Source organism: Aulostomus chinensis, chromosome 16 (genome assembly GCF_037954235.1).
Source record: "Aulostomus chinensis isolate RoL2024-O1b breed Wild chromosome 16, RoL_Achi_v1.0, whole genome shotgun sequence".
Classification (NCBI taxonomy): domain Eukaryota; kingdom Metazoa; phylum Chordata; class Actinopteri; order Syngnathiformes; family Aulostomidae; genus Aulostomus; species Aulostomus chinensis.
In genome coordinates this window covers 17,846,844-17,863,317 of record NC_141335.1, presented here as the reverse complement: position 1 = coordinate 17,863,317, position 16,474 = coordinate 17,846,844, and the positions used below count along the sequence as shown (strand labels likewise).

The following is a 16,474-nucleotide window of genomic DNA, read 5'->3' as shown; positions in this document are numbered from 1 at the left end:
TTTCAATCAGCTTCCATGTCAAGCGATCCAGTTATTCCGAATCAATACAAGACGTTACTACAAGACTACAGAATTAAAAAAAAAAAAGCCTGTTTCTGCAGGATTTTAGCACTTCCTCCATCTTAATGAATATTTTAATTGAAAATTTCTTTTCAGTATCTTTCATGTCATGAGATCCAGAGAGGGTAAACCAGACAGCTTACTTTTTATTCCATTTCACCTGCTACAGAAAATACATAGCTAACACTAAGCTGAAAATTTCATGTGAGAATCAGTGATGTGAATTTATTACAACATTTAATTGACTTGATTGCAATAAAATCCTATGATTTACCTACATAAGTATGTGGTATTAGAAGAAAGAAATGCATGAAAGCTACCTGGAGGACTTATCAATAATCAATGATCAATAATATCTCAGTTGAAAGTATTTCTAAAATTAGCGTATCTTATTTTGAAGAGTAAAGTTCACCAGAGAGGTCTAATTTGTGGTTCTGTTGCCATTGTTCACAAATGCAAGTCTATTTGTAGGCTGGCCAGCAATGAGTATCCTGTGAATGCAGCTAAGTGGGACCTGTTGTTATACATGTTGTTAGTTCATCTCCCTTGCTGGATAATTAATTCCTGCCTAGGATACAGCAATAGCTTGACTTTGCCATTTGTTGTACTTGGTCAGATTTCAAATTAACATAAATGTGGTAAAGTTTCCAGACTGAGGGCATTAACAATCACAGGGCTAACTGGAATGTGAAGGATTTGCACATTTTCTCTGTTCACTTCAAATGGACAGAAAATCTGGAAAAACAAAACCTAAATATCTCAAAAGGAACAATCTGAAGCATACATGCCAAAATGTTCTTCAAGAGCTGAACCTTTTGATGTTTCAATGATTTCTGGATCTAAAACCTGTGAAAGTAACACATGGAATGAACTTAAGTATCTAATTCTCAACATTATACATGTAACTGTACATCATTCCATTACTTCACTCAGACATGCAACTCTTTCCAACGTAAGTGCAAAATAATGTTTATTATATAATTCAATGACAATACAGAAAATGTCTTCTTAGATGCAAACAAGACATACCCCAAAGAATATTACAGACATGGAAAATCCGTTTGAGAGAAATACCTGCACAGATACATTTAAATACTCATTTTGCTTTGACAGAGAAAGTTAATCATCAACGACACTGCAGTACAAGTAAATGTAAACTTTCAATACTTGGCCAGAGAGATATTTAGGTGACCTAGTATGACACAAGACCTTATGTGACTAAACTGCCCTCAGGTTTTCTACAGTCTCGTACTCTTTACTTCTCTGCCTCAATACCTAAAACATTCAAATTTCAGGTCAATTGAGTGTTACAGCTTAAATAATTGCCTAAATAAACAGCAGTTACATTATATTTTTTTGCAATTAGATATCTTAAAAATGTACAACCAAATTCAAGTATTTTTGGACTGACAATGCCAAATAATACTGTAAAAAAGTATGATAAAGATGTCTGTATTATAATATTGCCTCTACTGTTCAATGTCTCCAGACATGCTTCTATCTTAAAACCACATTCCAATGTTCCATCTGTCCTTTCATAAAATCTGTCTTGCATATTGCCATGGCAGCAGATGTATAAATTACTGTTATTTTTTTTAACACTGGCTAATTGCCTGTTTAATTACAATTAAACGCTAACTACATACTGCAAAAACATTTGACAAATGTACATTAATCCCTAAGTATATCATTTAAAAACATCCATTTCACCACATTTATGTAGCACTGTGATAGATAGACAGATAGATAGATATTTATTGATCCCAGAGGGAAATTCAATAAAAGAAATTCTTCTATTGTCTGTGTCCGCTCTATCTTTTAATATGACATAGTATGTAAAGGATTTGTTCAAGTTTAAAGCTAAACATAAATGCCAATGACTGTATAAGTCACAAAAAAGTAAACCAACCCTGCTATCTAATAGGCTTGTAAAGGTAAACATGTTCTTAACGGATCATTTCAGTATAGGACTTTCAGTATGGGGCGGCATGGTGGTGCAGTGGTTAGCACTGTGGCCTCACAGCAAGAACGTTCCGGGTTTGAGCACCGGCTCAGGCACGGGATCTTTCTGTGTGGAGTCTGCATGTTCTCTCGGTTCTCTCCGGATACTCCGGCTTCCTCCCACAGTCCAAAGACAAGACTAGGCTAAATGAATACTATAAACTAATGTAGGTGTGGCTGTGAGTGTGAATGGTTGTCTGTCTATATGTGATGGCCCTGCAATGGATTGGTGACCCGTCCAGGGTGAACCCCGCCTCTCGCTTGAAGGCTGCTGGGATAGGCTCCAGCTCTCCCCGCGACCCTTACCAGGATAAACGGAAGAAAATGGTTGGATGGATGGACTTTCAGTATGATGCAGACCTTTACAGACCAGTTGAACATACTTCAGCTGCCAAAATCATGACTGCCCCCTCCTATCACTCTCATCCAAAATCAGCCAGTTGGTCCGCCTAAACTCAGCTAGATCATATAATAACTTCCTCCTTCTTCTTCCAAGCTATCAGAGCTCTTCACACTTAACAACTTTCCATCCCTCTCCAGACACAACAGAAAGATACGTACGAACGTAAAATTGAACTGTACATTTTTCATCACAAACTCAATGTGTATATATGTATATATATACTGTATATATATATATATACACACATACGTGCATATATATATATATATACAGTATGCATGTGTATATATACATACTATATATATATGTATATATAAATAAACTATACTTACATTTTGCAAGGTTAACAGCACACAAGCATTTTTTTTTTTTACTATTTTTACCCTCATTGAGCCAAAGCATAACATAAAAACTTAAAGTACATTCAAAGCAATGATTTTTGTGTACCATTACTGTCTATTCATTTTCCAGTTAACACAGAACAACACACTGTTTTAAGTTAATTATTTTTTAAACAAGGCAGGTAAAAAGATACAGAAGCGTCTATTAAGGTTTTTCTAAACTTGACACCACTCTAGTGGTGCAGTTATGCTCATGTAAATGCTGCCTCATTGAGGTTGAACTATACAGTTTTAGTTCCTTAAAATGAGCTCTGGGAAAATATTACAGACTTGTACACACCAGCCAAAACTGAGTGCTGCAAAATCAGTGAAAAAGATCAAACATTTCAAAACATGAACAACCAAACAGCAGTTTACCAGCAACTGCAAGAGAAAAAGAATCATAGTTCTATGTACAACCTGAAGAACCTACCGGTGTTTAATTTGATTGAAGATTAGCTTCATTGGTGTCAAAGATCAGATTTCTATGTACCCCCAAATTAGAAAGAAACACAGCTAACCCTACCCCCTAAGTATCCATGGGCTTTTAATAACAATCCAACATATATCTACCGACACTGTGATTAGGGGTTGAGTCTTGCTCTGTTGCCTAATCAGCGTCTGGTCACAGAACAAGCCAAGGGATAGAATGAAAAACATCCTCTCACTTCCTTCCCTGGTTCCTTCCTGTCCTCTCTGACCCTGTCTGTCCAGCAATACTTTCCATGCAAGGGATGTTGACTGAGACTGACGTGTCACCCTAAAGGAGAAGTCCAGCTTCGTCATGACTGGAACGCCAAGGCATTCAACCACACAGCAGAATTTCTTCAAGATGCCAGCCCACACAGTTTTTTAGATTTTTCAGTTGTTTTTTTGTTTTTCAGATTGTGACCTGGAGTCATATAGATATGGAGGTTCCATTGAGGTGGCTGGGTGGCAGGCTGAGACTCGGAGGAGTGGCAAGGCTCACCTGGTTTGAGAGGTCCATGCTGAGGTCATTTAAGTTGACCTGGGGATCAGGGTGGTTGTTGAGGGTAGATGACAAATTGAGGAGAGGTGACGGTGAGGTGTGGCTGTCAGCCATGCGGCGAAAAACGAAGTGGAAGGGAACAACTTTCGGGCGGCTTAGTAGCTCTGCCTTGATCTTCTGTGGGTGGATGTCCGGTGAGAGCTGCTGGCTGCTTCCCTCCATCACCAGGAACAGGCCATAGTTGTTAGGTTCTGATACTTTGAACTTGTAGGCGCACAACTGGCACACTTCCTCTACAGTTGTGTAGGGTCGGACCTGTAGCGTCTTGGCAGTGCAGCCACTGCCTATCTCCTGCAGTGCCACCCGCAGGTAGTTCTGAGGAACAGTCCAAACAAAGGCCCAATGAGATGCTTGACTTGTGGCACTACTGGTACTTATATGACACATTTAGTATTGAGGCTGGATTTGCAGTTTTTGGCTGTATCATGCACATCAGAACATGTGACATCTGATCATAAACTGACATTACTTTTTGTATTACACTGAGAATATATTTAATTGTGTATTGAAAGATCTTCACCTGGAAGTCATCAATGGATGGTGCAGAACGTTGAGTGGTGCGCCTGCGGTGCCACTGGTGGAGTGTATCCCTGGTTGCAGAGCTCAGTACTCTGGCTGCCTGTTCCTCTTGAAAGTTTCTGATAAGAGACATTGCTCCATAGGCACTGGTCAGGTAGTAGCCACCTGGATATGAGCACAGACACTGACCTAAGTGGAAGCACTTGTCAGAAATATAAATGCAAACTTTGACTGCCACTTATCACAAGTTGAAGTAACTGATCAAAGATTTATATGCACATAGGTCGTTCTCAAAAAATGGTTTACAGACATGTTGAAATCCAGTGAGTTAGTGAGCAAAATCCTTCCACCTGACAGGTGTGGCATAACACCACCACAAGTAACAATAACATTTTATTTAAAGTATAGAATATATATACATATTTTTGTACATATTAGGATTGATTTAATTGGCCGATTATAGCCATTAGAGCATAATCGGTATTTGGCAAAAAGTTGGCCGATTGATGCTGACTTTAACACAAAATTTTCAGTAATAAAATGCCGTTACGATGGTGTTTTTCTTAGAAATGATAACCTTGTGTATCCAGTAGAGGGCACTCTGACTCCTCTCACGTCACGCTCAACAGCAACCTCAAAGAGTGAGTGGGAAGTAGTGTATGGTACTGAAAAGCCAACAGCGCATGCGTACTAAAACTGAGCAGTTTGCCTCAATCGTAAGTTTATAATAACTAGTATGTGAAAATAAAAAAAAATTAACTGAACAAGTTTACCATTTCCCACAACGTGCCTCGTTGTGTCTACCACGCTTCACTGACATTATCAGTCGAGCGTGACATGATATGTTAGCAAGCTAAAAAAAGTTAGTATAACCTAGCTTAAATATTAGCTACCTTGCTAACCTATGTAACCAAGTCGGTCACGGCACCATGAATGATGTAACTGTAACGTTACAGTACCTCAAATAATATTGTGCTCACTCAAGCAGCTGCGTGCTACCAGAACAGACTAGATAAAACCAGAACAAATTAGGATAATGTTTCGTTGCTGTGCAAAACCATTGTGGGCTGCATATATTTCCAGCAGCGCAGAGTGACGAAGCATTATTATCATTTATTTAAAGGCTGCTTTGTTAGTGTTAGTGCTTCTGTAAATTTTGGCTTCCAATTTTAACATTTAGTACAACAGAATATTGGCCAAAAGTTGCAGTTAGTGGCCTTCTTGAATTTCTCATAATCAGTATCAGTATTGGCCCTGAAAAAGCATTATTGGTCCGTCTCTAATCAATGTGCATTAAAAGTGTAATCAATAAATCTAATGTGCTGCCAATTGTTTGATGCCAACCGTCTGAAATCTATCCAACCTAAAATATTGTAAATTATCTTGCAAGTTAAAATAAACCGTAATAACTGATTAAATAACAGAAATTGATTATTCTAATATGGTGCAATTAATTTTGCATCTTGATAAATGTGGAGTTTTTAAAGTGGCGGTTATAAGTTCCAACATAAAGTTTAAGCAAACGCACCCTCTCCATGAAGAAGCGATGGGTCCAGTAGCTCCATCATGTAAAGTATTTCATTGTCCAGCTGGGGCATGTCGCACTGAGCCAACACAAAGGTCAACATAGGCAGGAAGTCATCAGCACCGTACAGACGACCTGAAAGACAGACAGAGAAGGTTAAATAGATCATTTTTGGTTTACAAGGTTCTTGGTCTCATTTCTATGGATTGACTGGAGATTTCAAAACTTGGCCCAATTGAAGTGAGCAAATGCGCATGATGTAAGCTCCATTCAGATCAATTCAAAGATGAATATTCTCAGCCTGCAGTCTGTGGCAAGGTGCAAAGAGACTGTAGTACTGCAAAATTAATCAAGGTGTGTTTTGGGTGTAAAGAATACAACCAACCAGAGTGTTACCTCACTATGAGAGCCAAGTGTGACTGCATGGTGTATTGCTATTTATGTGGAGAATCCAGAGTTCCAAGTTAAAGAAAAGAACTGATTTTCTGATGAGGAAACAACTTATTACTCTCTAAAAATATTCCATAAGAACAGTCTGTAGCTCATTCTCCCTTGGAGAGTTTCCTATGTCTTGTCAATTTTTAGATTTCCTTAGTACATGTCTCATGATATTTACTGCATGCAGGAGCATTACTGCACACATGAATAGGATACAAACACAGAACACAGCATCTCTGTTCCTAAAATGGAGAACAAAATAACAGTATTTCAATTAAGAAAATAAGGACAGCATGGTGTATAGCACTGTTGCCTCACAGCAAAAAGGTTACGGGTTTGAGCCCTGGCTCGAGCACCCTTCAAATAGCAAGAGAATCATTGCAGCGTAGAGTTTAGATCAGGTTTTTGTTGTTCAGTGGTGAAAACACTTTGAATTAGTCTTTTTGCTATAAGCCAGGTAGAACTTTGTTTTTTGTTTGGTCCTATGAATCTCTCTGCAAATTATGAATAGCTCTGTTGATTCATTTTCGCACTCAAGATTGTCAGCACGAATACACAAAACAACTAGACAATTTCAAATCAAATTGTGCAGAAAGATGCACTGTGGTCCAAGAATGAACCTAATAAAAATCTAGGTGCATAGCAAGGTTATGTTCCTCTCTCTTTCACACTCTCTTGGAGGCCATTGAAGTGTAATTTTGGGAAGCAAAATTTGTGAGGTTCATCTGACAGTGGGTTATTGAGTGAAAATTGTGCTATACAGTGAGTCCCTCTGTTGATTTAAGTAGGTTGTGTACATCTCTGCTGTTTACCTGAATTGTCCTCCATGATGGTGTAGATGAGCTTGCAGACCTTCAACAACATGGTGACCTTCTTCTCTGGCGAGTACAGCTTACACATGGTGTGGAACTTGTGTCTGATCTTCTCAATGGCAAGAGGATCAGGAGGCATCATGTCTGCCACACCCATTTCCTGTGGCTGCCGAGCCTTTGCCAACGCCAAGTTCTCTTTTAACTCCTGCCACGCACCGCTGCGCACCTGGAACTCCTTCAGGGCTGTGCTCACCACTGGTTTAAGGGGCTTCAGGACACACTTGTGCATGGCCCTCTCCAAGACTTGGTCTAGAAAGGAGGAAATAAGTAAGATGTAAAATAATTTTACAGATTCCTAAAAAAGCCTAAAAAAGCTAATTAACTTTTTGTTATGAAATCTATGGTCAGGCCAGGGTCAAGAGATCATGAAGAAGGGCCACAAAGTCACTGTGAAGTTACTCTGCAAAGTTTAGTCTAGCGAAGCAATAAGACTGGATGGTGTTTGTTCAGTGGATACACGGGGGGGATCAAAGCAGTCAGAGAAACTAACAGATTGTCAAAAAGGTTCTCTGACCTCAGGCACTGAAAATCACATTTTCTGTGTTTATTTTTTTCTTGAGACGCTAAATCAAAAAAAAAATGCTGGATTAAAGAAATAAATGAAGACATGGAAAATAGTAATGTCAAACCTGCAATAAATAATAGTCAAAATAATCATAATAAGAACAATAATAAAAAGTCAGGCATTGTACTAGTCATAAGATAACAAAGCAAACGATTTAAACAATAAACCATAACTCTGGCTTGTGTCTCCATGTTAGTCTCTGTATATGCATGAAGCCTTTTTTTGTGTTCACTAGTTGGAACATAGGGGTGGCATGGCTCGGAGATAAAGATGCTGTCTAGCAACCGAAGGGTCGTTGGTTCGATCCTCACTTCCTCTGGTGACTGTGTCAAGGTATCCTTGAGCAAGATACTGGACCCCTAATTGCTCCTGATGGCCCTGGGACAGACTGTTGACCCATCCAGGGTGTACTTTGTCTCTCACCCAGTGTCGACTGGGATAGGCACCAGCAACCATTAGGCGAGAGGCGGGGTACACCCTGGACAGTCCATCGCAGGGCCAACATCCATCCATCCATCCATCGTCATCTTCCGCTTATTCCTTACTAGTAAGGGTCGCGGGGGGGCTGGAGCCTATCCCAGCATCTACGGGCGAGAGGTGGGGTTCACCCTGGACAGGTCGCCAGTCCATTGCAGGGCCAACATAGAGAGACGAACAACCATTCACACTCACATTCATACCTACAGTCAATTTAGAGTTTCAATCAGCCTCGTCCCAAATTGCATGTCTTTGGACGGTGGGAAGAAGCCGGAGAACCCGGAGAGAACGCACGCAGGCACAGGGAGTACATGCAACACAGAAAGATCCCGTGCCTGAGCCGGGACTCAAATCCGGAACCTTCTTGCTGTGAGGCGACAGTGCTAACCACTGCACAACCGTGCCGCCATGATTTTTAATATGAGATAAAATATAGACAAAATGTGAGAGTGTTGTAAAAACATCACACACACACAGCCTCATTATGTCTGAGTAACTCAGACTATCTGGTAGAGGAGAGTCTTTCTTTTTGAGATGAGCTGAATACAAGGAACTCTGTTGTGCATCACTGTCAGCTCCCCTGCCCAGTTTGAACACAAACATACGCATGGCTTGGTTGTTGATTGAGTGTAACGAAGCAGGATCTACAACAGCCTACAATATATGAAAATATAACCGTCTAAAAAATTGTGACATATTGCCAGGATTGCAACTTTTCCCTCAAAATGGATGCCCTGGTGTGGTAATAGATCTTTATGTTACATATAGCTTTCTAGTGTCAAATCAAAATGGACTAAAATAATCCAAAACTTTTTGGGGGGAATTTAATGCAACTTTGTGAGTGTGTGTTTGTGTGTGTGTGTGTGTGTGTGTGTGTGTGTGTGTGTGTGTGTAATTCAAAAGAAACTGATAAATACAGAGTGGAAAACACAAAACACAAAGTGAGTGTCTGAGAAGGACAGTCTGTGACAGAGGAGGAGGCTTGCCTCGAGTCCTCTCCCTCCGATTGGACAGTCAGTATAAAAGAACTGGAGCTGGAGTTAGACAGAGATTGCATGACTTGGCAGACAGCCACTCAGAAGCATCAGGGCCAGCTGGGCTTTGCTTTGAGCTGAGCAGAAAACACAAGTAAATATTGTACAACAATTCCAAGAAAACTGCAGCAGTTCCCATTGTGTCATTCACCAGCAAAGAGTCCATTCAAAAACAGACGGAGGGAGGGGTCAGGGTAGTAACCTGCCAAAGAGACATTTGGAAAAAACATTCCTACTTTTGCCTCTGGTAGCTCTATAAGTCAGAGCCTTAGTGACCCACATCAGTGCAAGGCCTAATATCACATTGTCATTCATCCCTGAGTGTTTTAATCACCATATACATGCAGACAGAAAGCATGAAAGCTGTCCAGAGTCCGGTCTGTCAAACTGACTGTCATCTCAATGACTTTTTCATCTCAGATACCAGACTTCAAACTCAGCACTCTACTTCCTCAAGGCACAAGTGCCACATATATTTGTCAGATTAACAATTGAACCACAGTCTTGTAGAAATATTTTTCTTGTTTTAATAGAAAGACGGTGATGTGTTCCTTCACCTAACCATACCATTTTTGTCAAAGTGACCCTTTTCTTTTTTTAAAGGAACAATTGTAAGGTTGCATGTGATGCATGTCTTCATTACAGAGCACCAGAAACCTAGTTTTGGTTTTCCTTTTCATGTTCAATAATAAAAATATAGTTCTTTAGTTTGTATAAACACACTTGTTGTACGTGGATGCAAAAGTTGCCCATCCTCTTCAGCGACTTCCCCCTCTGAGGTGGTCGCCATCCCTGAGCTGTCTTGGTCTTCTTGTGAAGGGGACCATGTGGGTCTCTAGCAGGGAGCCATACCCCTGCAGGATCCACCCGGCTGGTTGGGGCGCAGGCAGTGGCAAGGTGCACAGGGATCAGATGTTGGTCCATGACGTGCCGTGCAGGCACCAAAAACCTCTTTTCTTCCTCTATCATCTGGGGAGGACCTCTATCATCTGGGGAGGACCTCTCTCAGGTGATGATACTCGGGGGGGGGGGGGGCGCCGAGAGAAGTCTAGCGCAGGCTCAGGAGTCCAGGAGGGGACAGATACCAAAGCTTGTCGGAGGCAACGATGATGACCCCCGGAGCTCCACCCCAAGATGGCCCGGTCATCCAGTCAATATGTGAGTTGTGCTGGTGTAGCCAGGGGTGTCCCAAGATGAGCGGAACCTTAGATGCCTAAAACACAGAGAAGCTGATGGTTTCAGTGTGGTTACCTGAGACCACCATCTGTACCAGCGCCATCTGGTGTGTAATGGTGGCCATCATGTGGCAGAGATGGCGCAGCCCCAGGGAATGGTGCGAAAGCACAGCTGCTTGGCCATGTTCTCATCCCTGATGTTACTGTCCACCCCAGGATTGATTAAGGCCACCACTGTCTGGGGTTCAGTTGGCAGGTACGTGCAGACATGAAACAGAGGTCAGGTTGGGAAGAGGTGGTTTCTCTAGTCTGGCTTGTCAGTACTCTCCTAGCTACTGGTGAGCCTGCTCTTTTTGCTGGGCAGGTCGAGATGAAGTGGCCAGATTTTCCACAATACAGACAGAGATCCTCCTTTATTCGCCTGGACGACTGTTGAGGGGTCAGCCAGGTCCGATCCAGCTGCATAGGTTCCTCAGGGAGGTGAACAGAGGATGTTCTCTGTATCTGCTGCTGAACTGGGAGGACTGAATGGACTGTAGCTGTCATGACACCTGCGTCTCTCCCCAAGTCGCTTGTCAATCTTTCCCACCAATCCAATCACTTCATCCAGGTCCTGCAGGAGGTCCATGGGAATTAATTGATCCTGGGTTTCCTCTGACAGCCCCTCCAGCAAAATATACGTCAAGGTGTTGGGATTCCATTGGCTGCCAGCAACCGGAACTCCACAACATATTCACCAAAAGTTTGATCATCTCGTCTCAGCTTTACCAGTACTCTGGCTGCCTCCCTCACAGGTTGTCGATGCTGGAAGTTGGCCAGGAGTGCCACTGTGAAGGAGCAGCTAAACCCTGAGACCTGGCTCCACTCTGAAGTAGCCCATGCTCCCGCTCATCCAGACAGGTGGGAGATGACAATCACAATCCTGCATCTATCCGTGGGGTAGAGATGAGGTTGGAGCTCCAAGTGGAGGTTGCGCTGTGTGAGGAAGGGATGGCAATCCCCCCGAGTCACCGAGAAGCGCCCGGGACGAGAAAGCCCTGGCGAAGCAGTTAAGGCAGTGGAGTTGTAGGAAGGTGGGATCTGGGGTGGAGTGGCGACTGGAGCGGCTACAGAGATCCATTTGTCAAGCACACGAGCCAACAGCGCCTCCTGGCTGCGAGCCACCTCTCCAAACATGCGATGCAGGGATCCCAGCTGATCATCCTTGGTGTTCATCCTCTTGCCTTGTGCTCAGAGGGCTGCACAGATGGGTTCTAGCAATGCTGGGTCCATTCTGGTCAGATCTTACTGTCAAGAACCGTGAAGCAGGACCCAAACGCACCAACTGGAGCACAAACTCTTTATTTGAAACAGATTCTGGAGAAGGGGCAGAAGGAAGTGTGGCCAAGGTTCAGGCGTAGGTTGGTACTGGGAAATCCAAAGACATAGGGGCAGGGACACAGCCTTTTCTGACAGATTTGACATAAATTTTAAACAGCCTCAACTTGCAGCTCCAAGGCAAGGAAAAACTCATCTGTGACATGTATTCCAACATCAAAATATTTGAGCTTCAACTCAAGCTGCTTGTGGAACAAGTTAAGAAAAAAGACTTTACCCATCTCCCTGATACTCAAAGCCTCTGAGCTGAGAAACCAGTGGTCCCATTCCCCACCCAGAAATGCAGGGACACACAGGAAACACTGAGGGGAGAGTTTGTGTGTGATTCTGTGAGCTTTATGTCCACCATCCATCCATTTTCTTCCACTTATTCTACAATTCTACAATTTCATTTAGCAGACGCTTTTGTCCAAAGCGACGTACAACACAAGCAAGAATTCAGACTTAAGGAAAAACCCATAGTAAGCGCAAAAGTGCTTCAGTTGTGATTTGGTCACAGGTATTGCCATCTAGTGGCAAAAGAAGTGTCGCAGAAAGATCTCATGCCCGAGCCGGGACTCGAACCCGGAACCTTCTTGCTGTGTGGTGACAGTGCTAACCACTGCACCACCATGCCGCCCTTCACGTCCACATTAAAGAAATTAGCATATTACAGAACCCTTTTGCTTTTGACATAAATGACACCCTGCCTTCACTTCAATTTGAACTGGCTGAGTTGCAGAACTGCAATGTTCTGAAAGACATACTCAGCCCCAATGTCTCATTGAGTACTATGCCACCCTCCCAAATGAGACCTACCAAAGCATTAGAAAGCACAAAATGACAATGTCCACAGTTTTTGGGCACACAAATTTCTTTGAACAAACTTTTTCACACATGAAGCTGATAAAAAAAAGCAGAGGAGATCAAGACTCACAGATCAACACCTGCATCAATGTCTGAGACTGGCTATAACTGTAATGGAACCTGACATCAATCTTCTCACCAGTCAGAAGCAAGCCCAAAGTGAGTAGGAGAGATTGTGGTTCCTCACGGCACAAAAACCTCATGTAAGAGTCATGTAAATACAAAATCAGATCACTTTACACACCGTCTGTTACAATTTTTCTGTATTAATGTTATTTCACCGCCTGTAAAGATGAGATGCTTACCTGTTGATACATCATATTGTCGTTACTCTGTACATACAAAGCCAGCTCACATAGACAAGACTACTTCACCTGTTTTTTTTAAACTATTATTCTGTATTAATATTATTTCAGTACTTGCAATGACAATACACTTACCGTTTGTTTATTCAACTGTACCTCTTACAAAATTACATCACCTCATTCTTACCTGGACATTACCATCAGTTTGTGTTGTTACTTTCTATGAAATAAATGGAGTATCTCTGGTACTTCAAATAAACAGGTGAAGACTTATTACTTTCTATGTAAATTGACAGGTGGTTCAAAATGAAGGGCAGATCCAACAAATGATCATTATAATCTCAACAATAACACTGGTTGTCACCATGGCTCTTATCATTTCTGACAGATCCCGCCCCTCCATCACATAAAGGACAGTTGATGTGGCCCCCAGTGAAACAAATTTGGGGACCTGGCCTAAATGATACAGAAGAGTGTTCTACCAGGTCCCTGCATCTTGTAATTGGTTTATCTCCTATTATGTTACTGTTATTCTGACAGTATCATCATAAATGTTAGTGTTCCAGGTAAGACTCAGGATTAATCATGTTGAAAGAGTAATTCTTACATGGTGATATCATATCAAGTATGTGGTACAAAGTCTGACTTTCTGAATTTTGCTTTTATCTTCCAAGGGAACTGCAAATATTAGTGTTGTAGTCTGCACCAAATCTAAATGCTGATTTGCCAGCATAAAAGTAGGTCTTTATGTGATGAAAAGACAGAGATTCCCCTTGTGGCTATGCCGTCACCAGGAATATAAGCAGATACATCGAAAAACACAGAGCTGCAAACATGTGAGGGCAAGCTGAAATATAGAAGTGAAACTGCTGCGTCTACATTGAGCACCCTCTGAGTAAGATTATGTTTCTCCAAATACAATTTCACCATAAATACAACGTACATACACATAACAAATGTATTGATAAAAACAGAGAAACTAGCTCATAATGTGAGTTAGAAATTTGCAAAATGGTACAAGAACAGTGTAAGCATGTCAATAAAAATTTAACAGGAGCTCAATGAACAGCTCCCCACACACCCGAAATTAATACATTTGAAGCATTAAATTGATACTTTTGCGAGATTATAGGTAACAGAAGAAAGTATTGAAGAAAATATTTGGACTTGACTCACCAATTTGGTCTTCGGGGATAAGACTCTCAAAAGGCAGTTCTAGCTCAGAGCTCTGTCGCAGGTAGCTCTTCATCTGAGTGATAAACTGACGGATAGTTTGAAGCAGCTCCAGTCCGGAGGCATAGCCTTGCCAAGCCTGGGTGCCAGCACCCTCACCCATGTAGCTCAGGTAGTCCTGCACTAGGGAACCGAAGTATGAATCTTTATCCCTGGACAGCTCCAACACCCTGCGTATGGCTCTCTTTTCAGGAGTCAGCAGCGAGTTCAAAACACCACTCATTTTGCGCAAATGCCCTCGCAAGGCTTTCTGAAGGACCAAAGCACTGGCACTGGAGCGGCGTCTTGTGCTGTGCCCAGGCGGCACCATGGTCAGGTCCTGGTCCTGATCCTGGTCACTTTCCAGACTAACACCAAAGTCTGGCTCCTCTTCATCATCCTCAACCTCTTCATCATCATCTTCTTCCAAGCTGCAGTAATGAAGGTGGGATGAGGGAAGGGAAAGGGGGAGGTGGGTGTTAAAATCAGCTACTGTGGGGGGGCTTGGGTCATGTAGAGGAGGAAGAAAGAAGGCTGAGGATTGGGAGAAATCCCAAGACTCTGAGGAATCTGTAGAAATACTCATGTCACTTAAACGCTGGCTGCCCCCACTGCATTCCTCTCCTGTTTCTTCTTCTGCTCCCTGCTCCTCTACTTGCTTGCTTGTCATCAGTGAAGTGTCTTGGGGACAACTTGACTGCTGAGTTGAAGTTGTGGCACCATTCTGACGAGATAGGTTAGCACTACGCACAGCCTTCTCAATAGTCTGATCCTCAAGTGCCAAGTGGCAATGTGCATCCTCCTGGCTGGAAGAGGGTGAGGCTTTGGCCCAACGTGGAGAGGAGGACAGAGATGATAGTGAGATTGGCAGGGAGGGCCGGGGGATAGATATAGGGGAGCTAATGCTGCGTCTCTTAGGGGGGGAAGATGAGGAGTTGATGCTTAGTGAGGACCCAAGACGAGAAAGGAGGCTACTGCCTCTGTCTCGCTCCTCCGACTTCTCCTTGGGAACATTGATCCAGGGAATCTTCTCTGGCATGCTGCGCTGTCTCAGATGAAGGGCTGAACGCTGTGGCGAAAAGCGCGGTGGGGGTGGACGGCTTGGTGGGGACACACTGTGTGTGCCACTTTGCTTCTGGCTGCTGTTTTGACTGTTCTCGTCTTGTAGGTCCGTGTCTCTGCCAAGGCTCTGCACGTTGCTCTGACCTGACAACCTGCTGTCCCTGACGCTTGAGCTACAAACCTGGGAATTGCTAACAGGGTCTTCCTTCAGATCATGCTTAGCTGTGTCAGAGGAATTTGAGTTAGTGATCTGTACACTATCTTGCTGGTGAACCTTTTTAAAGAGGGGATTAATAAAGCAAAGAGCCCTGTTTGATTGGCAACACGCAAGCTCAGATGGGGTGCGAGTTCGGAGCTGATGATACTCTGGGATGGTTGTCACAGAGACTGTTCTCTGAAGAGGGGGGTGTGGTCTGTCAGGGGCAGCAAGTCCTTTCACCAAGGTAGGAGTGCCCCAGAAGCCTATGTAAGAGAGTGAGAGATGAAATTAATATAAAATTAAAACAAGATCTAAATTAATGACAGATTTTGTCCTGTCCAAAGTAATCTCTAGATTGAAGACATTCGATTTAGTAACTGATTGTTCATGAGGTCAAGCATTTCAGTCACAATATGTGGCTTGCATAGCTTGGTGTGCTGCGCTATAAACTAGTCAATTATAATGTGATTAGTAGAATTCAATTTAATAATAATAATGTGTTAGGGGCACGGGGGGTACAAACTGAAGGCAAAGCAAGGCAAAATAAATCAAGGAGAGTGTCAAAAAAGATTTGATTTTGAGGAAAAAGGCCAAACTGAATATTCATCACCTTGGTATACACCATTTCAGTTTCATTTTGCAACAAATTTGATGTGTTCTGCTACTTGTTTGTCATGTTTGGTAAAAAATGTGCCCTGTTCTCAAAATTGCACTAAAGCAATCATTAAAAAAAACTGTACAAAACCCCTTGTCTGCTTTACCCTAGTAAGATCCAGCATTTCTCACCACACCAAAACACTTTACATTATCTATTATACAAAATCTTCTACACCACAGCAACTTCAAGTAACATAGCATATGATCATGAACGTTTGTTCCCAGATTGATCTGATGGTTTAAGTAATGGAGAGGCTATAGGCCTTTTTAACAGCAACCATTTTTGCATGTCATATGTGGTAAACAGAGGTGTAACTAATAAAATTAATCATAATGC

At 42.4% G+C, this 16,474-nt stretch overlaps 1 protein-coding gene across 2 annotated transcripts in view; it reads right to left on the bottom strand.

Annotated features, from left to right (window-relative positions):
* Positions 1–1,024: 1,024 nt before the first annotated feature.
* The window catches only part of LOC147247712 (ras and Rab interactor 2-like), a 35,219-nt gene continuing 19,769 nt past the window's right edge, over positions 1,025–16,474 (bottom strand). Inside the window, exons 8-13 of one of the 2 annotated variants that reach the window (XM_086180527.1) lie at positions 14,184–15,743; positions 7,169–7,477; positions 5,922–6,053; positions 4,395–4,558; positions 3,815–4,189; positions 1,025–2,362 (exon numbers count right to left, since the gene is read on the bottom strand). In XM_086180527.1, coding sequence (XP_086036653.1) covers positions 2,201–2,362; positions 3,815–4,189; positions 4,395–4,558; positions 5,922–6,053; positions 7,169–7,477; positions 14,184–15,743 — 2,702 coding nt within the window. In that variant the 3' untranslated portion in view covers positions 1,025–2,200. Of the gene's footprint in view, positions 4,190–4,394; positions 4,559–5,921; positions 6,054–7,168; positions 7,478–14,183; positions 15,744–16,474 lie in introns of both variants that reach the window. The other variant, XM_086180528.1, reaches the window with a different exon arrangement.